The sequence below is a fragment of the Leptonotus elevatus genome, chromosome 6, assembly GCF_054856555.1.
Source record: "Leptonotus elevatus isolate MCC_2025b chromosome 6, RoL_Lele_1.0, whole genome shotgun sequence".
Lineage (NCBI taxonomy): Eukaryota > Metazoa > Chordata > Actinopteri > Syngnathiformes > Syngnathidae > Leptonotus > Leptonotus elevatus.
Window position 1 is genome coordinate 5,529,434 of NC_141244.1, and position 25,982 is coordinate 5,555,415.

Here is a 25,982-nt window from a genome sequence, read left to right on the forward strand (position 1 = left end):
CGGCAAGAGGATCCAGGGACAACCCAGGACACGCTGGAGAGTCTATGGCTCTCGGCTGGCCTGGGAACGCCTTGGATCCCGCCGGGTGAGCTAGTTGAAGTGGCTGGGGAGAGGGATGTCTGGGCTTCCCTACTAGAGCTGCTGCCCCCACGACCCCACCCTGGATAGGCAGCAGATAATGAATGGATGGATGGATGGATGGACGGACAGACGCTTGAGCAAGGCACTGACCGGCTGGTGGAAGCCACATCACTCTGACATATCCTATTTGATTGGATCATGTTGGGCATGTAACCAACTTGAATTATTCCCACGGGTACATACAAGTAGATTTGAATAAAATGAAAGTTGAGCGCTGCTAGACATGTCCTACTATAGAGGACATCCAGTGCATTGCTGCCAATGAGACAATATACACACTGTGGAGGAATATGCATGCTAACATTGAGTGAACAATGGCACATTGTCGGAGCTGCATAGTTATTACAAAGGGACAAAGGGTCTTGTGTCACTAAAATAACTCCTATAAGTATGGATTTCAACATGGTGACACTTACCAGATTTGGGGACTCAGAGCCACAGGGCTGCTGACACAAGCTGTTTTAGCTAACTACTCACACTAGGATTATGTGATTATGACTTGTTAGGTTCTTCATTTTAATCTTACAACATTAGGAATGTTTAATATGCTCTTTTTCATGCATGTTCTTACAAAGTCAATAGCTCATGCAGAAAGTTATTTATTTATTTACAAATCCCATGCATTTTTGAGAAAATGGCAAGTTTGCACAACACACTCAATTGTGATGATTTTTCTTCTTCCTAATCTGGTCGCCATAGATGCAATTGGTTGTAGGTTAGTTATTGCATGTTTTTTAGGATAAAACCGCATTTGACGTGTGCCACTTATAGTGGTGCATAATACATCATATAAGAACTGCAGCGTTTAAGTAGGAGTAGTTCCTGCTGTGTTAGTTATCAAAGTTTAGCTGGGAATAGCAGATGACATATGACATACCCAACAATTAATTGAGACATGGGATCTATGGAGGCCACTAACTGAGGAAATGTTTATGAATTGTCTTGTAATGTTAGCAACCAGGACTATTTTGTAGTACTTACGTACTGTACACACATACATACATGCTTTTTTGTTAAGAAACTTGTCTGATGAGATAGTAATTTGTCAAAGCATTTAAATGCAAATCTTGAGGTGGAGGGTGCAAATCTGTGCCGTGAAGTGGGCACTTTGAGATACTACTCCCCAAATAGTTTGTGTGACTAACCCCATAATTGCGGGATGATTAAAACAAACCAAAAAAAGAACACAACACAATGATTCAGATGGTTTGATGCCCGTTGTTCACACATTTATGAATGAAACACGTGACATTAGACCAGTGGTCTACCCTGTGCCGATGCTAGACATGGTCTGAGTTTAGATCTACTTTAGATAAGATGTTCTAAGTACCACAAACAGTACAGCATTTTCTAAGTATTTTTATGCGAATGAGAGGATATGCAATTCGTAAATGTCTTCTGCCCACTTTCATTCCATGTCAACAAAATATAAGTCACTATATCTGCTAACAATCTTGGAAATACAACAATACCTACCAAACAATATTAAGCTATTATTAAAAGGTAACATTATTCTGTAATTTGCTAAATTGCCAGTATGGAATTACAATAAATGCATCACGTAAAGCAGACAAGGCTGGATAATGATGCTGACAAATTTCATTGATGGCTCCTGGGCCTTTGTTATGTTTTGATCATTAATTTTTAAATAATGATGTATCCACACAATTTTGTCTCATATTCCAACTTTTAGGAAATCAATAAGCAATTTTCTGGAAAAATGCCTTAAAGTGACTAAACAGAATGCCACCCAAGCATGATGTCAAAGAGGTCAGACGATTTGTGCTAAGCTAAGAAATAAATCAGACATTTTGCTTATTTCTAGGATTTTTGCAAAACTTTTTTTTTTTTTTTTTTAAATACCCCTTGTTGAGGATAATCTAAAAGACAAACATTGACATAGTCATAGAACGTATAAAGACTGGTGCATTTTCCGCACTTGTCTATTGAAATTTAAATTGTGCTTTGAATTTAGCTATTTGCATAGAACTAGCCCCCGTGCTGTTTTAACACTGCCAGCTGGCGGTCGGGAGGGAAGAAATAGAACTAGCAACATGACAAGTGGCCACCATATTTGTGAAATTTTTGAAAAAAACCCCAAAAAAGAAAACATGGAATGAGCGCTTGAAATGCGTCTAAAATCCTCCAGAGCTCAGTGACATGGTGTTCTTTTCTTGTCTTGTTGGTGCATCAACCTGTGTCAAAAGTAAGAATTACAATGCAGGAAAACTTTAAGGTGGCTGTTTAATGCTAAAGAAATGGCCCATGGGCCCTCTACAATATTGTCACGCTCACGTCTTTTGATCAAATCAACCTGGCTTTTGTGTACCTCACCCTCAATGGTATGACTCTCGTTTGTATTTTTTACTTAAACTGTTTGAAGTCAAGTAGTCAGCTGGAGCCTCTCAATTTCAATATGAAAGTCGAAGGATGTTATCAGTGTGAATTCATTGGAAACATTAAGATGCTGCTTGAAGACGTGATGAGAGCAGGCAAGAATATAAATCAAATGAGAAGCTGTGAATTCGAGGAAAACTCAACAACTGTCTGCCTGCTGCAGCCATCAGTGTGAGGACACTACTACAGCAGAAGCAGCACTTCATGCAAACAAGACCTTAGGGCTAATTATCCACTAGTCTGGTGGCAGCAGGTGTGTTTTGAAAGAGTGCCCCTTCCATTAATACTGGATATATTCACCAGTTGAAATTTGCATGAAGTGACAAAGATATGACCATATTGGAGAGTCCATGAAACTCTGTAGAAAAATACCTTCTACAAAATATATCTTAAAGAATGTGTAATTTTAACTAGAGTATTTTTTTACTAAATAGATTACAACTGTTGACGGACTTTTTCTGAAGATGCACAAAGACTTAAGTACTAGTAGTACTCAGTTGTAGAGATATAGCGTTAACTGCAGGGGCGTAGCCAGACATTTTTCATTGGGGTGGCCAGGGTGAAACCATGACTCATAGAGGGGTGGCCATATGTTCATACCTGAAATGTAAAAAACAAATTGATTGATACATCCAATTTCTTCTTTTTGTGTATATTTTTACACACATTTATTTGTTCGAAACACTGAACATAAACATACAAATAAATTACAAAAACTAGTAAATTACCAGTATGCCTTTTCATGGACTAACATAGCCCTACCTACTCTTCTGTGTGTCAATTTTACAAAGCATTTTCACCTTACGTGGACTTTAATTAATTACTGTACCTTTGCATGCACATTTTTAGATTATTGTTTGCAGACATCAACACATGCTAAAATCCATCCATTTTCAACAACACTCATCCTCTGATAAGCAAAATGTTGTAGTGTTCACTCACTTTATAATACAATAATTCGATGCACTTTTGTTTGCAATGGCGTTACAGTGTATATAGCGATGGACTTGATGATGTTATGGATCCAAATAAAAATCTGCGATAGAGTGAATTCGCAATAAGTGAACCGCGAAGTAGCGAGGGACCACTGTAAGACTTAGATTTAGGCCAAAATGTTGAAATATTTTAAATTTCGTATAGCGTGTAATGAGACTTTAACTTGGTAAACACTTCACTGATCAGTTCAATTCAGAAGTTTAGAAAGATCAACATCTTGATGGTTCAAGGTATGCAAAGAGTGGGATCTAAATCTCATCAGTTTTCCTCCTCTTCCTCAATGTGAAGAGGATGTGAAGCGGAGCATTGTGGGACTGTGGAACGGAAAACATTCCTTTGAACAAACACGAGGAATGACAGTATGTGGCTTTAGACCAAAACTCCTACCCAGCGGTGAAAACCCCTCTGCTACGACATTCATGCTGGATGTGAAGCACCCACAATGCAAGAAAAGACGCTTCACTGTCTCCAAAACCACATTCAGCATTCAGGACTTCAGACGTTCAGCGATAAGACTGACAACGTTACAGAACAACAAGAACATTCTGCTTTCCTGGCAGGCTCCTTTAATGATCCTGACCTCCCATTTCTATAATGACTTAAGATGGAGGATGTTGCTCCAGTGTTAAAAATGCACTTTCTATTCAAATAGCCGACATGATGACATCACATTAACACTAGGCAATTCATACGAGGTTTGGGCTTACTTAAAACATAAAGTCGGGTTTGTTAAACTAAAGTGAATGATCTGATCCGGGCTAAAGTATAGTACACTTATTAATGTTAACTGCCACTTTTGCATTAGAGAAATTAAAAGAACAATTTAGAAAAAGGCACATCAAGAAAATTTCAGTCAGACAGCGCCCATGCTTAAATCTCATTGTACATTTTTTGTTTGTATAATGACAATAAAAGCTATCTATGAATTCAAGACTTTCATGAAGTGATGTCACAATCAACGGAGACAGGCAGTAGTCCAAGAAAATCGTTTTACTTTAATGTTCTTAGTTATAATCCTTCAGGGGTATATTCTTGGTCCAGGAGCAACCAAATGATTGAAAGCTCTGCAGTACAGCATGTTGATTTTCTCTTCCTTTTGATGTAGCTAGTAGGAACTCGCTGTTCTATGTGTTATTGAGAAATAAATCAGTGCAGAGATATCAATCTGCTACTAATGTAAAACCTCTAAAGTAATTAATCTATGGCAATGTGTTACTGTAAGAGAAAGCTCAATGTGATGAGTGTGTGATTAAATCATTCAATCCAAGCCATTTTCACTGAAGCAACCCCCTTCACTCCTGGCTGTTTTACTGGATTTTGACTGATTTTGCAAGGCCCACAAAATATTGTTCTATTGCTATAAATACATGTAACCTACCAAAAGAAAGATTAAAGTTGATTCTTTCATCAGGAAAAAAAGTACATTTGTATCCGTTTCCGTTTTGCAGCAATTAGCATTAGAAGAGCTTGTTGCAACATGGCCCTGGTTGATCTCTTATACTCTGCTGTCACCTGCTGGCCGTTTTTTGTAATAACTACCATTGCGTTAAGCGACCTCTTCAGGTTAAAAATAAAAATAAAAATGTATAAATATGTTTTTGGGACCATAGCAATATTTAAAATAAGTGTTTCTACGTTTTGGGGAGCAAATTAGTTAATCAGTGCAATGTAGCTGTAAGGGTCATCGTTGGTATTCTCTCAGTTACCCATCATCATCATGACTCTTAAAGCCAAAAACACACAAACACAAAACACACACACTTTGGATAATTGTCCTGCCAGCTGGTCAAAGCCATATGACTAGTTCAAGAGGCCACAAGGACACACAGATGCACTCCGTCTTACACCATGGTGCCACAAACACACAATGCATAGAAACATGGTGTGTTGCCACATGAAATATAATCTGAAGAGAGGAAAATGAGTGCATCTGCATAAACAAGGACGCATCTGGGGCGAACTAAAAAAAGAAAAGAAAAACATTTTCATTCTGCAGCCAATTCCTATCAGCTAAAGCTCATCCTTTTGTGAGTGAAAGTGAAAATCTGACAGAAAAGGAAAGAGATCAGAGGCGAGAGAGGGAGCTGAGAGGAAAGGGTGAATGTGAACAATGGTGTCAAAGCAAAAGACACTGTTTCAGTGATGGATGTTTCCCTTTAACAATCAGAGCCTTTGAGGGGGAAGGAGGGGCTTCATAATGGCAGTGACGGGGCTCGTGTCACCCTGTGTCTGACACTGTCATGGAGACAAATTACTGAACCACAGCACTTGCATGACACAAATGTAGAGCAGGGCTTTAATGCACTTACTTACCCATACATACACACATTTTAGATACGATAGTCTTAAGCATTTATTGCATGGTACTTGACCACATACCACACATTACGGATTAGAATCTTCCTATCACTCACTTCAAATAAAATCAAATTTTCTATAATTAGAGTCAGAACTTCTCACTGGCTTGGGCTGTTAGTTCACTGCTGATTGAACCTGCCCGTGCTGATTTGGCAGCCCAAGTACATCTGGCACCTTCACTGGAACTCTTACAGTAACCACAGTTGTTAATGTCGCTAACTTAGATTGGACGAAGAAACGAGGACATTGTGAGCTATCAACAACGTATTATATTAAAACAAATGACAAGTCGTAATCATGCCAAAACAAGATTAAACTGGTACTGTACCGCAATCGCCAGCCTATGTGTCAGAATGAAAACACACACTCGTTTTCTGTTCCTCTCTCCCCACCTCTTAACTTCCCCAGCCAATTTAAATCACACGCAATTTGTTGCCATTAAGGACAACTGGAGTGCGGCGAGTGTGACAATTTTCAATGATTACTACAAAGCAAACTTTGAGAATCACTAGACCAATGGGCGACATTATATTTGAACAGAACAGACACGGAAGAATCACAAAACTTGCTAGCGGACGTGTGGCGAAACTACACGCTATTCATGTTTAAAATAGATTAAACAAAACACATCAACTTTCCAGCCGTTGGATCCCACTAGTTTTCAATGAAAATATGGTAGTCGGCTACTAACCCTTCTACCCATAATGCACCACGTGGCCAAGATGCACACTTCGCTTATTGTGCACAGCATATGTGCAGTGCATCTGTTATGAATAATGGTACATTAGACCGCTGAGCATAATGTCAACAGGAAGTGAAAAAAAGAACTGAATGTGGATCCCCCCCCCCCTTTTTTTACTTATAATACTTTTAACAAGGTTTCAGTGTATGTGTGGAAATTTTTGTCCAATCATCAAGAAGAACATTTGTTAGGTCAGAAGTCACTCACATTGCCTGAGTGCGCCTAACTCACCAATTGTTGCTCTACCTGAACTAAGGGATCTCTTGCTGACAGAATGTACATCCTGTATCTGTATGTTTCAGCTCTGCCGCTTTTCTTTGAAAAAGCCATCCCAGATACTAACCTACTAAAGTTTGACAATGCATATCACAGATTTAAAATGGATTACTCATTTCATTCTACTGAATCATTGTATGTATGTATTGCTTGTGTAATAGGAACATATCAGTGTTTTGCTACTTTGTTTTAACTGATTATTACTAAATTACACTACTCTGCACATGTACTATATGTCTACATCTGACTGGTTTATCAGACTCTGCATTATCTGATCTAAAAACCATTGTACTTTTCTCCTCAACTCTGCTGTGTTTCTATTCTCTAATGCATATACCGTTATTGAGTCCCCCTCAGCTCTCCCTGCCATGCGGGACAAATGGTTACGCAGCATGGATCAGCAATAAAAAGACAGAAAGAAGGGGGTCTGCTTTGCTGAGTGGATGCCTGATTCAGGCTGGTCCAGGTAATGGAGCCATTATGGGCTTTTAACAGCCACACAGCTGACGGTGGTATTTGCCTTTCGGTGGTAAAGCAAAACAAACAGGAAGTGAGCGAAGAGGCACCCCGAGACACGGAACAACATGGGGCGAGCCATGGTGTCTGCTGCACTAAAATAGGAACCAATAAAGTAGAACAAACTCCACTCTCAAACATTGAACAATTTGAATTAAATTGTGAAAGATTTAATTCGAAATACATAATAATGTTTGGAGATAATTGCTTAAAACATTTACAAAGACTGCAGATCACTTCTATGTAGAAGTGATTTGTGAAGATATGACGAGTAAACGCTTTTTACCAATTCCGTGTTCCTGATTTTAAGGGTGTGGCTAAAACGGCTGCCTGGGAGCGTAGATAGATTCACTAATCATATAACAACATATAACTTATTGGAGTATATTGAAAAAACTTTCTAATAAAACTGTTTAATAAAGTGACTAAATATGTTTGGTTTGTTGATGATGAACAAGCTATAAGGGGCTAATGTTAACTCTTAGGTTTTGCTAGATTAATACATATTGTCAACTCATACTTCTTATGGGCTCAACATCTGTGGGAGGGGCCAAAGAAGTCAGGTGCATAGAGAGCTGGTTGGCGGCCGAAGGTAGGAACCATGGTGGTCCGGTCCTCGGCTACAGAAGCTAGCTGTAGTGAATGTCAGGAGGTAGCCCGAGTTTGTGTGTGAGGTTGAGAAGTTCAGAGAAGTTCCGACAACTGTAGATAGAGTCGGGCTCATGTCGACAACACACGGCTTGGGCTCTGGTACCAGTACTCTTGAGAGGGGTTGGCCACTTTCCAGTTTAGAGTTGCCGATGGAAAGAGACGCAGAGCAAGTGTGGGTATCGTGCTTGTACATTGTAGCACCCCTCCACCTTCGGGTGCCGAGCGAAAGTGAACCACCAGTTCACAAAGCTCACAAAATTGCTGATGCTTCCTGTTCATATCACTGCGGGGTGCACTCCTATTCCCCTCCCCTCCAGCCTTAAAGGAGGGGCAGTTAAGATTTAGGATCGGCGGGCCGCTGCTGCAAAATGATTGTTGAGGAAACGCGGCATCTGAAGCATCTCAATACAGAGCTATGATCTATACTTTCCACAGAATTAGCAAACTAGAACGCTACAATGACTACAGTAAAATAGTATTCAGTATTTGATCATTACATCTGTGGGAGAAAAACAAATGATTGAGTGAGTGACAAGTGATAGGAAAAAATATTGACCAAAGGTCAAAAGGTGGAATCAAATCCTTCAAGCGTTAACATGCATCGTAACATCTAGAGTAACCGATCGCATCGCAGATGACATAGCAAAATACGAGGATGCATGAACGAATGCTAGGTAATTGGGGCTGACTTGGAGCATTACATTACACTACTGTGGATTAAGCCCACTCCATCCTGATCAATGTTCAAACCAAGCAACCATAATAACTCTAGCAGCCTATCGGGATGGAGTCAGATCAATCAGACTAAGTCTAACTAGTTAATATCACTGAAAGCACAAGAGATGCTGCCACTGTAGCTAACAGCTTGACTGCTAGTTGCACTGCAAGTTGTTCTTGGACACCAAATATACAGCCATGCACATTATCAAACTTCAAAATTACAGTTAGCATCACCACTGTGATCTGTATTGACTGATTTTGTGTTTGTTCTATAACCAATCAATACCTCATTAACCTGACACACACAGCAAACCTCAAATGTCCACATCTACACACAGTGTAAAGTATTGGAAACGTGAGGCAAATCCCCGTATTTAGCTGTAGACTGAAAAAATTTGGGTTGGGTTTGACATCAAAAGATGAATATTAGACAATGAGACTCATCTTTATTTCCAAATTCCAAGTATTTACATCTGAATCTGAACCGTAACCGAGACGATAGCACATTTTGTTACAATCCAACCATTTTTCATGAGAGCAGAAGTTCAACAATATGTCAAAGGTGTTTCCTTGGCCAGGTGTGCCCTATTACATCGATCGGGATCATTGCAACAACATCGAACAGAGCCTGTCCAACCATTTGGAATGTGCTTAAGAAAAACAAAACAAAATACAAAAAAATAAAATAATAAAACACTGAACGTACTATGTAAGAGACATGGAACGGGGAGAGCAAGGAAACCGCAGTAGCTGATGACAAACATCGTGAGAGCTATAAAGAAGACCCCTCTATAAAACTTTCTAGCTCTTCACTTGTTTTGAATATATTATTGACATATCATCAAGACTAGTACAAGTTATAGATTAAAGACAGTACACGAATAATAAGCTGGTACACTTATTTAACCCTGCGAGGCAGCTGTAGTTTTATGCAAATTGTTTCAGTCCAGTTGATATGAGCCAGCAGGCATCTCCTATGTAAATGAAAAATGTTTCGCAATCAGTTGTATTTACTTGTTTTGCTCGGAATGCTCAAATCTAACCCCATCCGATGATGAGGTATTAACAATGAAATTGATTTGAAGTAGCAACTGAAAGTTATCTCTTTTATAGATGCATTAATCAAATATACAGTCCACAATAAAATATGTTCAAATTTGTGCTGAACATGTGTAATAAACTTTGCCCTCATCTGCCGGGTTGCAGCGTTACAAAAGCCCTTCCATCTGTTTTGTATACAAAGTATTCACATGACTTCACCAACCCCACCTATCGACCCAGGAGCCATTTGGTGGGTCAAACAATTTTGTGGCAAACAATTGTGGCCAGCGAGGCAATGCAAGCAAATGTTGAGGAGTGCTCATGTTGCTTACAAGTTACTTTGATTCAATCGTGTGTTCATTCATTCGGATTTTCACAAACCACTTCACAATGGTACACACGTGTGCCATTCACGGGTGCAATAATAGGACGAACAAAGATTTGAAATGAAGCTTCTAGATAGTATTCACATGACGTCATTTGCCACACATTGTGTGTCATTCACAGGTCCATGGAATGTCGAATGGGAGCGGACAAAGAAGTGTCCGAAATTGCAAAGATAAATAGAAAGGATTCCCATCCGACAAAGTCTATCAAAGTGTGTTCTGACCATTTTGATAGTCATTGTAAGATGGTAAAAATGCTTTAACCATAATGCGACTGTGATATATGTGTGCTGCCAGCCCGGGCTAGCTCTGGCTAAAAATAGATCTGGTGGTGAAGATGTTCGATTTTGAGATCTCTCCCAATACCCTTCTTAAGGTCTCTTATTTTCCTTTCCCAACCAATAAAAGTATAGAAGACGCAAGAATGTCCGTGTTTTGGGAGCCATCCAGGCATACGTTGCCAATTGCCATGAAGTCCGGGCAGTAACGTCGGCAAATGCTTGTAATCCAATCGATTCCACTAATTAAAATGTTTCAATGTGTACCGCTGCTAGGAGTGTTGAGCTAAAACTTCCGCATACGTCTTGCTTACACAAGTAATGTTAGAGGAAGCTGGGTGTAAACACAATAGAAACACAGCAGAGTCCGCTGGAAAGTTGACCCACCACTCGTGATCCCGTGACGTCAGTGAATATTATCTATAGTGCTTGTGCTTGCCCTCCTTAAAACAGGAGAGAGCTGGAGTCTATCCCAGTTAAATTTGGTTGGGAGGCGGGGTACATCTGGACTGGTTGCCAGCCAATTACATGGCACATAAGGACAAGCAAACATTCAGACTCAAATTCACACCAAATAAAACAGTATAGAGTCTTCAGTGAAACAGAAATGCATTTTTCTGGAATTGAGAGAATGTCGGACACAGGAAATCCACTCAAGAATGGGAAGAACAGGCAAACATCACAAAGCAAGACTAACCACCGAGCCCCCGTTGTGCTTCATTTTCTTAAAACAATCCAATTATTATGTCGTACTTTATTAAGATTTTTTATTTTATTTTTTTACTTCTAGAGTGACTGTGCTTGTTGCTACAACAATGTTACAGTATAGCAGTGTTACTATGAGTTCCCCCCAAAATTGCCAACACTCCAATTCACTTTTTTACATGCTGACCCCAAATAAATATCGAAATGCAAACCTCCTACCAAAGACTTCATCTTGTGTTTCAGGTTCTTCTGCTGCTGTGGTTGCCGCTGGTCCTCTCTCATCTTTGGTCTCAGGTGATAAGGCCTTGGGGATAAAAAAACAGGTTTGGAAGGTGAGTTACCATGGAAACAGCAGAGCAGGATCAATGATGAGAAACAAAGTCACATCCACTTAATTTATTTGCTTTTTCAAACTCAGAAGCTTTGTGCGTGTTGTTTCATCATTGTCAATGTATTGTCGTGCCATTTGTTAACTTTATACAAAAAATTAATTGACAAGTTGTTTCATTACAAATTATTGAATGAGCGTGCCTGCTCAACATCGTTCTGTAGTGCTAAGATCATCTGACTCCATAAGCTTGTGGAGGGGAACATACAGTACAGTATACTGTAGACATGAGGCCACCAGAATTGCCGGGGTAGTTTCAGTGTTCGTTTTGCACACAAGACCAATTACTTAATTTACCTATCTGTCAATGCACTACATATAACCTCTTACAATTCTGTTTAATGTTTATGATGATGTAGCTTTTCAGGAATAGAATAGGAACCAGTAGAATAAGTTTGGCATTTGTATGCAACACTTTCATCATTATTATTTTTTTCTCATCTAAAATTTACACAGACTAAAAGACAACTATTTGATTTGACAACATTTTACCGGTCTTGTGTTGACTTTGAGAGGGGTTTATTTATTTATATGGTCATATTGTACCTGAAATCTACCTACTACTTTAAAAAACGAAATCATGTATCTAATTATCCAGTACTCCCCACACTGTTTAAGGATGTGCTGTATATAGAAGCAGTCTACTGTATGTTGGCCATTTTTACTGAGGGAAGAAATTGCACGCCTTGGTCAGCAGCTCTCAGCATCATATCACACCTTCCCACCTTTTGGGGCAAAATTTACATAAAGCTTGGTGCTACAGTAGGTGAGGTATCACATGACCCTGGCATGTCAACAAGCAGAACAGAATGATTATTATTGCCAATTATTCCTGTTACCCAGAGAACCTTGCATTATGCTTAGCTCTTTGCTTGTGACCTCTAAGTTCAGAAATTATGCTAATTTGTAGCTGCATTTGAAAAAAATACAAGTGTACATATTACCCTTGATCACTGATGATTTATATAAGCACCGCCTCTCTATAATAGCGACCATAAACAGTGACCATGTACTCTTAAGGGTCATTTATGCTTTATGTTAGATACACATACATATATCGCTGCTGCTGGACCAAAACCTCCCATGTCAAAATTGGGTAAATGTAATATTTTCCCACAAATCTATACTATTGATCAGTCACCTGTTTGTGAATGCTATGTTTAAGTAGTGTGCATTATTTAGTGCCATTGCGTGGTGAACTAATAGAATGCAGTGATTTTGAAGCACGTACACTACGGTGCCTCAGAGAGACCACACTTCACAAGGCCACCACCAATTACTATACCAATTATTATTTGTTAGTTAGCAAGCGAGCGAGCGAGCAGGGACAGCAGGAAGCAAGAGTGGCTGGCAGGCCCCTGCTGTGGACTCAAGTGGTTGTAAGCAGTGGTTGAACAATTGGGTCCCACACTAGCTGCAACTACCACCACAGCTGGCCTTGGCAGTTTGCATTGTCCTTACAAAAAATAAATAAAAATAATAATAATTTAAAAAAAACCTTGTACATGTGCCAATGTGGCATAATTAGCAAAAGCAGTAGATGGGGTCTGTTCTAAAAAGAGCTAACCATTGATGGGACTCTGTAACCTAAGAATAATTTAAACATTTATTTAAATTTAACATGGGACATGTTTGTTAATGTACCAAATATTTTATATTAAAAAAGAAGATTGTGTTTAATGGGGTTTTTATTTACCCAAATACTGTATTTAAAAAAAATGATATTTTAGATTATTAATCATTTTAATATTGTGATACCATAACACAAAACAATTTTTGCTCACTGTTATCATACCGTCAGAATGTAATATCGGCAACATACCTAGTGACAACTTAGAACCATATCAAAAACACAGTCGATACAATTTTTTTATATTCTGCTACATAAATATATAGCAAGTATTATGAAACTAAGATACAAATGTCCACATTAAAAGTTTCCTTTCATCTCAATGAATTTTGTTAAAAAAAAAAAAAAGAGGTAACTGTCAAACAACACAGCGTACTTCTGTCGGTGTTCCAGCTTTTTGTAGGGAACGGGGTCCAGTGATTTGATCTATATTGTTGCTAAAGTGGCTCCCCCTTGACTTTTCTATGCTAATGTGGTTCTTGTGTAAAAAATAGTGAGTATCACTGATGGGATATAAAAAAAAAATGTGTGCATACAATTGAAATTAATAGTGGGTTTTTAAAATGAATGAGTTATTAGTTCACCACTAATACATAATGCCTCTTTACCAAATTATTGACCAATCTAAAAAAGGGTTGAAAGTGGCTCGCCGTTCTCTCTTCATTCGAAGACAGAGTGTGTTCATTGAATGTGCTGAAACCACGACCCACTCAACTGTTAACTGTCAATCCAATACTTCCACTACGACCTACACAACTGGAGGATTCTTATTCTAGCATCTTTCTTCTTTCTTCTTTTGAAAAATCAAATTTGGGAATATATTGAAATGCAAGGGACCCACTTATGGGATCCTACACATGCAGAAAAATAACTGAAGTTGAAGGAGCCTTTGAAATGAATCCTCCAATTCCCCTCCGTGAAGGATATGTCTCTTGAGTTGAGATGCACACCAAAAGCAAAACAGTTGGTATAGGACAGAATGTGAACTGCTGAAATTTACACAATTGTGTCACCGGAGTTTATACGCGCAGAAGGCTTACACCCACAGCAAGTCGTTGATGCCTATATGCGCATTCATAAAATCATTTTTGTACAAATAACTTCAGTCACAATGAACACTCTCTAAAATTGGACTAAGAGGTGCATTGCAAAATTCTCAGGTTTTATTCAGCAGGACATGACAACAGACGGACAAGCATCTTCTGCTAATTGTGAATCATAGAACCAAAAACAGCAGAATTCAATTTCCCAACACATTGTGACTCATACAAAACCAGCAGAATTTAGATTCCCACCAGCCAAAAGGGGTGGCGCCAAATGATGCTTCTCCCCCAGACATCCAGTGAACCCCTAGCTCCTGAAGAGCCCTACAGTTTTAAACATTCATCCTTGTCTGCCAAGTGCGGACACGAAGAAAAAGCAGCTGAATCAACGAAGAAGAGCACACGCGCGCACGTGTCAATGTGGCATACACACTCCGAACAAAAGTGCGGCTTCATTCAAATAAATGACCAGTCGATTCATTACAACGCTAGCAAAACGATTATATTGTGCATGCCAACCCAATTAGACACCTCCAAATAGGATGCGTGGTATAGGAGCAAGGGAGTTCCCTGTCTTTGAAATGCTAGCTCCAGTCTGAGCTAGCTCAGACCCTCAGCATCACACTTAAGTCACAACTAGGCAAATAAAACATTAATGGACTATAGCAATAATGAGCCCACTAAAAAGATAAAGTAGTCCTAAGACTGTTGGTCAACTGTAATGCATGCACTCCAAGAGAGAATTTTTTTTTTTTGTGTGTCATAGTACCCTTACATTGCATGAACACTGAATGGCGGTTAAACTAATTGCATCAATCAGCCAAATCTGGAGAAGGGTACAAGGGGAGAATATAAATTTCCTGTTTGCTTGAACTGCTGACACACGTGCACATCAAAATAAAAGCAGTCCATACCATTGCGTTTTAGTTTGACTTCATAAAGGCTGCGAGAGCCGGTCAGAAATTATTGAGTGTAATTTGATCTAATTCTGAATCATGCATTAGTATAGTTAGATCAGATGAATTCGGGACAAACCCTGACAACTCTGACCATGTTAACAGTGGTTATTTTTAAGACGTCAGTGTCACAACACAACCCACTCAGAGAGACAGGAACAAGCTGAGTGGGTTGCTCACAAGGCTCAAATTGAGAACAGTGGCGTGGTCAAGCTGAGACTTCGGCTCCCTCATCTGGAGAGTTCATTTGTCACTCAGTCAGTTTTCTCATTTCGTGTCAATATTTGGCCTCCTGATGAGATTTAATTAAAGGATGACATTTGACAATTTCTGCAATATATAATTAGGCAAGTACTGCATAAACATTTTTGGTGAATCCTTAGTAGTAGGTTGTTAATTTGCCTTTTCCCATTTTTTTCTTTGACAGCCATTGAAATGCAAATAGTATTCTCACCTCATGCCAGTGTACGTCTTCTGATAAAATGTGGCTGGCAATCTGACACCCATGCATAGTAAAATATACTGATTGAACCAGTTATCTGTTTAGTATTACAAAAAGCACAGTGAGTCTGAATGCACAGTGGCCCCATGGCCTCGCACCACATCCTGCAAGTACATGCTGATGCTGAGGGCGCAGAAAACCAAATCCTTTTTACAGCAACTCAGCAGGAACTATCTTGATGTGATGTGTCACAATAAGGCAAGTGTGTGCAATACAATGTTGACTATGCCTCCTCTGAAGATATACTGTACGGGAGGAGTAATTGCTATAGCAAAAACTAAAATCTTAAGTAAGATATAATTTCTTTTAAATATAACCTATATTTGTTTATTTTGATTTGACAAGTTATTTTTACTTAAAGTGAAATTGTCAGGCAAGATCATCGTGATTATTTTAAGATACTTATTACTTAATTATCTTATTTGATCAAGCAGTCTTGGCATTGAGTGTTAACAGACAGTTTTAAGTACTGTGAGGATTAAAACAAGCATTTCCCACATTTTAACCAACATCAATGGCTCCGAACTGGGGTTTCATGAGTTTTCTTATTTTAAGATTTTGCATAATCTAGTAATAAGACAAATGGAAAAAAATACGTATGAAAACAGACGAGTGCAATATGGTTCATTTCGTTTTCCTTGTTTCACTACCAGCTCAGTGGTCTAGTGGTAGAGTGCCCTACCCTCAGACTTGAAGGTTGTGGGTTCAATTCCTGGCTAGGTCATGACAAAGAAAATGGGCCCTAATACCTCCCTGCTTGACACTCAGGCAAGTTATCCAAGCGTAAAAAAAAAAAAACCTCATGCATTTTAAGAAAATCATTTTATTTATTACAGCTTGAACAAAGTCGACATGACTTGTTTTTAGTCTGAAAATACTATTTTCAAGACCGCAGTGGACGATATGGGCCTAGTATTATTTCCTTCTTTTTCAAAATCTTACAGGTAAATTTAAGTAAAATCTTCTTGTTCTGCTGGCAGATAATTTTGCTTATTTGAAGTAATAATTTTCTTATTTTACTGCATTTTGTTCTTAAAATGTTTACAGTCCCTTTTGCAGTGTATTTCATACATTCCAGTGGCACCAAATCATTCCGAGAACTACAAAGTGAAGAATTGAACAAAAACAGAGATGTGATGAGGATATTAACACATTCCTAATTAGAAAGAGGATCACAAATCCTACATAACAAGCACAAAAATAAAACCTATGTCACTCTGTCATGCTCTGCTTTTGTCTAATTGTTGCTATGACTACCAGTTGCTTTGCAAGACAGCTATTGACTTAGATGTTACTATGGTGAATCCAAAAGGAAACAAATGAGAAACTAAGATGTACAGCAACCAGCTGCTACTTTATGGCCACTTACACAATATAACATCCAATGCAAGATCTACAGCAAATATTCCACAATGTTCAGTTTCGATTGATGCTGTAAGAGAGATATGCACTTAACAATATAAACCTCTATATTGTTTAATATGATTGTGACTGTGGTATGCTCCAGCTGTGACAAAGCCTCTCCTAGAAGGTTTACACTTGACACAATATGCTTTTAACATTCATTGTCTGTACAGCTTAACCTCACTAGGCTCATTGGTGTGCTGGCGCCGATCCCAGCCAGACAATCGCAGGGCACAAGTAGACAAACAACCAGCTGGGCACTTCCGTTAATCGTCAATTCCTCTCATTGACGATGCTCACCTTTCACAGAGTGCTTCCGCATAGTCGGCAAATGCTTTATGATGCAAAACCTCGCAAAAATACAAAAAAAGCACCAATCAAAGGATATAAACATGCTTCAGTCGATGCTCAGGCCGTGTGTTTTTTAGAGGCTTCACGTCATTGTGCACTCGCCAAAAGGAGGACGTCGTCATCGATGGAAAGTGACAATAAATGGAAGTGCCCAGCTCTGCAAACAACCATTCTCACCTAAGGACAATTTAGTCTTCAATTAATACCAATTAATTTTGGCGGAGAAATTAATAAGGAACCCGGAGTACCCTGAGAAAACCCACACAAGCACAGGTAGTACATGCAAACGTCAAACAGGGAGGCAGGTTTTCAACCCACAACCTCTGACTTGTGAGGCAGATGTGCTAACCAGTCATCCACCGTGCCGCTGAGGTATTGTCAGGCAAATGAAAAGATGAGTCAAAACAAGTCTTCCAGCTTGTTTGGACTCCCCTTTTCCCAATGCACTGACACAATCGCTTTGTCCATTAAACCACAGCCAGGCAGCCAAATAGAAGCAGAAGTACATCGCCCACGACATAGGAAAATGCTTTTATGACATCTATTTCTCCTTTCCTTTTTTCCTTACTCACAATAGCCTACACACAACAAGCCTGTAACCTTTGCAAAGCTGATCGGCACCTCACCTGTAATGGCCCACACTCATTATAGCTTCTCTCATTTTGAAAGGCTGTGACAATAAGGACTTAAGCAAGGCTCTGGTTAATTATATAATGTCATTAAATTGCATGTGTTCCAATGTTCCTGTTTCAAGATGACCCCCGATGCACTCACATCTACAGTAAGTGTCTCTCCTGTAGAGTCTGCAGCTAACGAAACAGAAAGATGTTGCAAAGGCAATGTTCATCCAATTTAAATATATCCACCTTATTCCTATGCTTTTGGGTAAATCAGTACCCACACAATAATAAAGTCGGTCGCATTTCATTAGGAGGTTCGACGCAGTCTTTTTTTTTTTGCTTAAATCAGATGTAGAAGCCAGCCAACCCCACTACTTCCCACTGCATGTACATTATCGGCCGGGGCAGCTTGATGTAAACAAGTTTCACAGACACTTGATGTCATAAACTGCAATCAATCAAAAATGCTGCGACGGTTCTAATAATGCCAGAGGTTTAATACTAAAGTGCTATGTCTCCCATATACATAAAAATCATACCTGATAATGTTGGCACCCGGTGAATCTTCTCCCATGGCAATTGCCATAAAGCAAGCAGGTTCGATGTGCACAAAATGAAACGACTCGTAGGTGGTTGATAAGGGGTTTTCAAATAAAGATTCTCAGACTAATTCCTCTGTGACCTTCAACCCACTGGAAGGCACTGTAGGCACTGGAAACTAGTGTTTTTCACAACAACATTCCCTCTACCTCTCCGGTTGCAGTTCAAAACATTGCTTTTTTTTTCTAGTCACAGATTCAATTTCTTCTTCTTCTTTCTTGTTCGTACAAACGGCAACAACGCAACAAGTTCCCAAGTTGTGAAAGTAATTTTTAAATGCAACGGGGACTTAGGATTGTTTTAAAAAGGGGGAAATAAAGACGTTCAAATAAACCGCTCCGTAACACGACACCTGCTGTAACAAATAGCAAAATTCTGGCTGCGAGCAGAAGTTGGAAGCAGAATCGTTTTCGCATTAGAATCCTCAGGAACGAGGTGGAAATGTTCTCTTGAACACAGGCACACTAGTGCACCTTCATTAGTAAATCAAAATGCCTACTGGGAGGTGTTTAATTATTCCTCAATTTGCCACAAAACGTTAACCTTGAGCCCTTCAAGAATAAGAACTTAATATTTCAACAAAAAATACCAACCACCAACCATATATAATAATATGTATATGTAATATGTATATAACTGCTTACCTATACAAACCTTCTGATATAGCAAAACGCTGACTCAAATTATTATTATTATTTTTTTTTCTAAATGTCAGCAACTTCCAAATTGTGTTAGTTCCATGTTAAATAGACACTAAACAAACAATCTATCAGGCTTGAAACTGGTGGTAGTTGTTTGGCTTGGGCCCTTTCAGACAACAGTGACTACATTTTAACCTCACAAGCCAGATTGATAATTGTTATTCACTCAAGGGTGTTCTTCACATTATCAATCAGGGACTTCACTCGGCAGATCCGAATACTTCGGGCTGACTGGACGATGTGGCATCTTGTACACGTTTGTTATGACCAATCAAGGCAACGGATGAAAATGTCGTCGCACGAACATCTTTACCAGATAGAAAAGCACGAAGCACCGCTCGCTGTTCAAATTCATCAAGGAAACGGTGAGTAATAATGCGAGAACAGAATTTATTGCAGTGTCCATTCATTTATTAGATTTGTTCATCATCACCATTGGTTTCGCCCCGCCCTAAACAGATCCTTATTGGTCCGACCTAAAAAAGGTCGGCTGCAAACGTATCAACGGGAGCAGTACAAGATGTATTATCCAGAGTTTGTGAACTCACAAATACCGCGAGAATTTAGCTTGCTGGCAAGGTTAACTACATTTACATGCAGTCAATATTCGGGTTAAGGTTAGAATTAAGTTTTCTGAAACAAACGGGGTAACACGTTTATTTACATTTACATTTGCGCTCGATAATAGTAATAATAATAATAATAATAATACATCATATTTATATAGCGCTTTTCTAGTCACTCAAAGACGCTTTACATTGGATACATTATTCATGTGCTCACACATTCACACTCTGGTAGTGGTAAGCTACTTAACTCATTTTCTCCCCAAAAATTATAAATAAGTTCTATTTTAAATGCTTTAGGTGTCCCAAAGATGTATTTATAAGTTTTTTTTACAGTTTTTTTTGGTGCTAGAACATACAGTTGGCAGCCTCTCAACTGCAAAGAACGGTTGAAGAAATGGTAGTTGTTAACTCTTTGACCGCCAAAAACGTTAAATAACGTTTAGTAAAATCCAAATGAGCGCCGCCAAAGACGTTCACTATGTTTTTTTTTTTGTTTGTTTTTTAAACGGGTGGAGGAAAGCCACGGCGGAAAACGAGCACTTCTGCACAGGCGGACGTTCAATCGGACGATGAAGAGTACCCCGAGTCCAATGCATATTCATCGGAGGAGTGGGTACAATCTGATCACGGAGAAGACATTGGTTCTGGACTACGATGCCACCATGAATGGAGTGGATATGATGGATCAGAACATCTCTTACTACCCGGTATAGGAACTGAAGGACATGAGGAAGCCAGACGTAACACCAGGTCACCGTATCATGATCCTGAGAGTAGACTTGATGACAACATGGCCAATCACACACTGCAGTATATACCTGCTACTTCCCGGAAAAAAAGGCCGGCAAGAAAGTGCACGCGGAGGGGCAATCGCAGTGAAACTAATCTGTGGTGCAAATCCTGCTGCGTCCCCTTGCACGCAGGGGAGTTTTACACAATATACCTCACAAAAAGAAAAACTGTGTAGTTGAAACATCCACACAATTGTAAATAGTACCACAGTTGCACACATTTGTAAATAGTTTGCCAAATTGTTTTGTCAAATTGTTACACTGTTGAATGTAAATAAACGTATTTTGCTATCAAAAAACACTTTTTCATTGTTGGTGGTAGTGTTTTACAGAAGTAAAGCACTGTTTAGATGTTTGTGGCATCATTCATGGAAAAAAAAGGTGTAAAATTCACTAGAGTGCATGAAATAATATCGTTTCACTAAAAGCTTGATTTCTCCGTATTTTGGTCCAAAACAGAGCATTTGGGTGAAACTAACCTATTTTCTATTGTTGATTACTGAAGAACGGAATAATGTAGAAACAAACTTTTTTTTTCTGATGAAAGATGAGAGTTCAATCTTTCATTTGGTAGTATGTGTTTCCATAGTCCAAACACAAAATTTTCTGTGGACCTTGAAAGATCAGGCAAAATGCTTAAATCAGCTGGCACCCACACATCCTCTTTTCTGAAAATGCTTGGCAGTCAAAGAGGAAAAAAACAAAAAAAAAGGCCAGCCGCTGACAGCAGAGTAAAAGCGATCAACCAGGGCCATGTTGAAAAAAAGAGAGCTAATTTAGAGTTCTAAATAGATTTGTGACTAATGATGAAACCTATCTATATTCTAATGCTAATTGCTGCAAAACGGAAACTGATAGAAATATGTTTTTTTTTCCTGATGAAAGAAGAGACTAATCTTTCTTTTGGTAGGTTCCATGTTTTTAGAGCAATAGAACACAATATTCTGTGGGTCTTGGAAAATCAGTCAAAATCCAGTAAAAACAGCCGGGAGTGACGGGGATTGCTTCAGTGAAAATGACTGGGAGTAAATGAGTTAAGTAGCCACAGCTGCCCTGGGGCAGGCTGACTGAAGCGTGGCTACTAATGTGCGCCTACAACCCCTCCGACCACCACCAAACAGTTGCACCTTCCAAACACCAGTGTGAGTAGCACTGGAGGCAATGTGTGTGAAGTGTCTTGTGCAAAGGACACGCGACAACGCAGAGCGGGGATCGAACAGCCAACCTTCTGGTTACTGGACACAATTGGAATATCCCGCGATGCGTGGACAACGTAATTACGTACATAACGTCATTTCCGCTTTTAACTTACTAAGTTCAATAATAGAAATTATATTTATATCCTTCACTACTTTAAATAAAGTAGTCTGTTTCCTCCTCGCCCAAGAAGTGTGGTTCTTTGCTGCAAGCGTCATATTTGTTTACACCGGCTTGGGTATTTTCGGTGGATTACACGCCAGAAGCACAGACTTCACTCCTAAAACAGTTGGGTAAAAAATAATGCAACAATGGCTCAAAAATGGACCGATCCTTTACTTGGGTCAATTTGACCCAATTTTGACTTAAGAAATGGGTCTTTTAGTGTAAAACTCATAAATATTGGTCAGATCCTTTACTTGGGTCATTTTGTAGAAAACAACCCAGACAGTTGGCCATAAAATGGATCGGTCCATTTTGATCCATAATTGGGTGGCTTTTTGATCCAACTTTTGACCCAACTGTTTTTAGAGTGTTGTATATACTTAGGCACATATACAGTATAGGCACAAACTATGGCGTTTTCGCCGTAGAGACACAAAATAATGTGAGAGAAATCTGAGAAATCAATGTATTCAAGTGAGGCTCCTTTAGCGAGTAGGGATGGCGCGTCGCATATAAGTCGTGACTACATAGACCAAGATTCCTTGTGAATACAAATAAGCGAAGAAGAATAAAAGTAGATGAAGAAAAAAGAGAGCATGCGCACAGCGAAAAACAATGCGCCGTTCAACCGAGGTATTCTGAATGTGTTTATATGCACAAGAATTCGGGTTATGAAAGGGGTAAACCAGGGGTCTTATTCGGATATTTAAAAACCCGAATAAGCTCAGGCTCATGACACACGAGTTTATATTGTTGAACATAGGGGCTCCCCAACATATCTTCAATGCACCGGGAAAGTTGTGGCGCTCAAGGAATTTGACATTAAACGACTAGAAATGCTGAGGAGTTATGAAAAGTAGGAGGGAGATGAAATAGCTGATCATCTTGTTCACTTTCTGAAGAACTGTTAATGTTTGGAACTGTTATAAATAAAGATCGAGAAGATTGAGTTAGTTGTACTTTTTTTTTTTTTTAATACTTGAATCCACTTGTGGTTCGCCACCCAATTTGTATATTTGCTAAAGTTTTTTCAATGTATTTTTGTTTGGGGGAGGGGGGGTAAATTTTTTCCCCAGGATTTGTTTTATTTTATTATTTTTTCCATACAAGCACTATTTGCGGCGAAATCTCAAAATCAACACTTTTGTCCAAACAATCGAGCAGTCAATTTTTTAGTCCAGCACAAAACTAATGCTGCCAACATGCGGATCCTTTTGCCAAAGCGGGTCACATATATATTATACTCTGCTCTGTTACTTGAGGGGATTCGAGAAGTTGACTACAGTTAGTAAATTTGTGGGAATAAAGGAGAATGACTGCTTTTACATGATCAGTCCAAACTCCAACTAATAAAAGCTAATGATCACACTGACATACAGGCACCACAGCACCTTGAGGGATTCGTACCTGGTTGTCTGTCGGCGATTCTCTCTTTCCTAGACGTTGCCCCATGCTGCTGACAGAGGCTGCGGGGAGGGGATAAAAAGCAATGACAGACCAATAAAAAAACAGGGCTTTATTTAAATTTAAAAAAAGTGTCATAGCAGATTTATATAAGCAGAAGAGTGATTACTTGGTATGAATAATATACACACAACATATAACATAAAACACAAGTAAATATACCCAGAAGGTTATACTCTACTGAGGATAATAATCTAATGAAAACATTTTCTTTGTGATTGCATCCTAAGAATAGATGCAATATATCTTTATATCTATGTAATGTGCTGTAAAACACGGAACACCACCGTAACGTAACCGTATCATGATCCTGATAGTAGACTTGATGGCAACACACACTGCAGTGTATACTTGCTATTCCCCGGAAAAAACAGCCGGCAAGAAAGTCTAGCGTCTGCACGCGAAGAGGCAATCGCAGTGAAACTAATCTGTTGTGCAAATCCTGTTGCGTCTCCTTGCACGCAGGGGAGTGTTACACAAAAAGAAAAACTGTAGTTGAAACATCCACATAATTGTAAATAGTACCCCAGTTGCACACATTTGTAAATAGTTTGCCAAATTGTTTTGTCAAATTGTTACACTGTTGAATGTAAATAAACGTATTTTGCTATCAAAAAACACTTTTTTCAATCTTGGTGGTAGTGTTTTGTAGAAGTAAAGCACTATTTAGGTGTTAGTGGCATCATTCATGGACAAAAAGAAGTGTAAAATTCACTAGAGTGCATGAAATTACATCTATTCACTAAAAGCTTGATTTCTCCGTATTTTGGTCCAAAACAAGCGCATTTGGGTGAAACTAACAATTTTCTATTGTTGATTACTGAAGAACGGAATAAGGTAGAAACAAACTTTTTTTTTTTCTGATGAAAGATGAGAGTTCAATCTTTCATTTGGTAGTATGTGTGTTTCCATAGTCCACACAGAAAATTTTCTGTGGACCTTGAAAGATCAGTCAAAATGCTTAAATCGGCTGGCACCCACAGCATCCCTTTTTTGAAAACGTCTGGCAGTCAAAGAGTTAAGTGGTATGGAGCTGTTAGGGGAGTTAATTTTGGGTTGACATTTACCTTCATCAGAATGTTGGTTTCACAAAATCAACTTAGAAAATACAAAGCTGGAGATGTGCCCTTCACAATGTATTGTCTGTGTTTGTAAAATAATTCGGGATGGTTAATGCCACTTTTTCTCACACCGATACCAATATGAGTACTCAAGAAACTGTTGAGTGTGGCATGGGTGGAGCATGCAAAAAATGCATGTACAAAAATCTTTAACAATAATATTTTAAACTCCGGATTGCACTTTTAACTAACAGAAAAATCCAAACAATTATCAGAGTTCTCAAAGTTTCACAAATTGTCTAATCAGTTCTGCCTTTAAATATGCTTAATGCAGGAAATTGAATTTTGAAACGCTACTGCCATGTGTGGACGAGAAATGAAACTACACACTCCCTTCTTCACGTAAACACTGCGTGCATGACATCACATCTGCAGACAGAAGCCGGGAAATTCGTACCCGAGTCCAGTCCGAAAACTATTGTGTTGATAATATGCATATAGTCCCATCGCTTCCTTTCAAAATACCAGACAGATCTGACCATCAATGAGCTGACTGCTTACCAGAAACTTAGCCTAGCATTTGGCGCCTCCACAGTAATGTGTGAGAATTTATTCTCCAATGTGAGAAATGAATTTTTAGACCACGCACAATACTTCATAAAATATAAGCCCACCTGATGGACACCACTGTCACCATTGCAGTCACATAAAAAAAATACAGAGTACATAGCCTCAACTATTCATTTTAAGATAAGATATGCGTTTACTTATTTACTTAACACCTCTTATTAAAGTACTGAATGATATAAGATTGAACACTGATACAAAGAGGGTATCGGTGCTCGTCTTATTAGACCTCAGCGCAGCATTTGATACAATTGATCATAATGTACTGTTGAATACGTTGGAAACTTGGGTGGGGTTAAATGGAACAGTCCTAAAAATGGTTCAGGTCCTACTTGGGGGCACTGGCAGAGCCAGAGGGGAGGCCGGGGTGGCACATGCCCATGCTCAAATGTGATTGGACCCCGCACAAAATGTTAAAATCCACCTCACTAAGAGTCTGAAGAAAAATAATCTCCCGAGTCCAATCAAGATGACAGGTTTTTGGCAACGTCATGATGGTTTCCTCGTGAGACGTGAGTGACTATTCAAAATAACTTTTCCAGTATGTTCAGATAGATTGTTTTGGACGGACGTTGTTTTGCTCAAACTAAATGATATATAAATACATGAGCTGAATGACGAACAGAGACGTGAAACAGGAAACAGAACTACGGAGCTGCCTTCCAAATTAAAAGCATAGATTTCAAAATAAGATATTGAAACATCA

At 39.0% G+C, this 25,982-nt stretch overlaps 1 protein-coding gene across 1 annotated transcript in view; it reads right to left on the reverse strand.

Annotated features, from left to right (window-relative positions):
• The window catches only part of LOC147171866 (myelin basic protein-like), a 53,262-nt gene that overhangs the window by 3,651 nt on the left and 23,629 nt on the right, over positions 1-25,982 (reverse strand). Inside the window, exons 2-3 of the mRNA XM_086078064.1 lie at positions 23,532-23,590; positions 11,427-11,511 (exon numbers count right to left, since the gene is read on the reverse strand). Of these exons, the coding sequence (XP_085934190.1) occupies positions 11,427-11,511; positions 23,532-23,576 (130 nt within the window). The 5' untranslated portion in view covers positions 23,577-23,590. The remainder of the gene's footprint in view (positions 1-11,426; positions 11,512-23,531; positions 23,591-25,982) is intronic.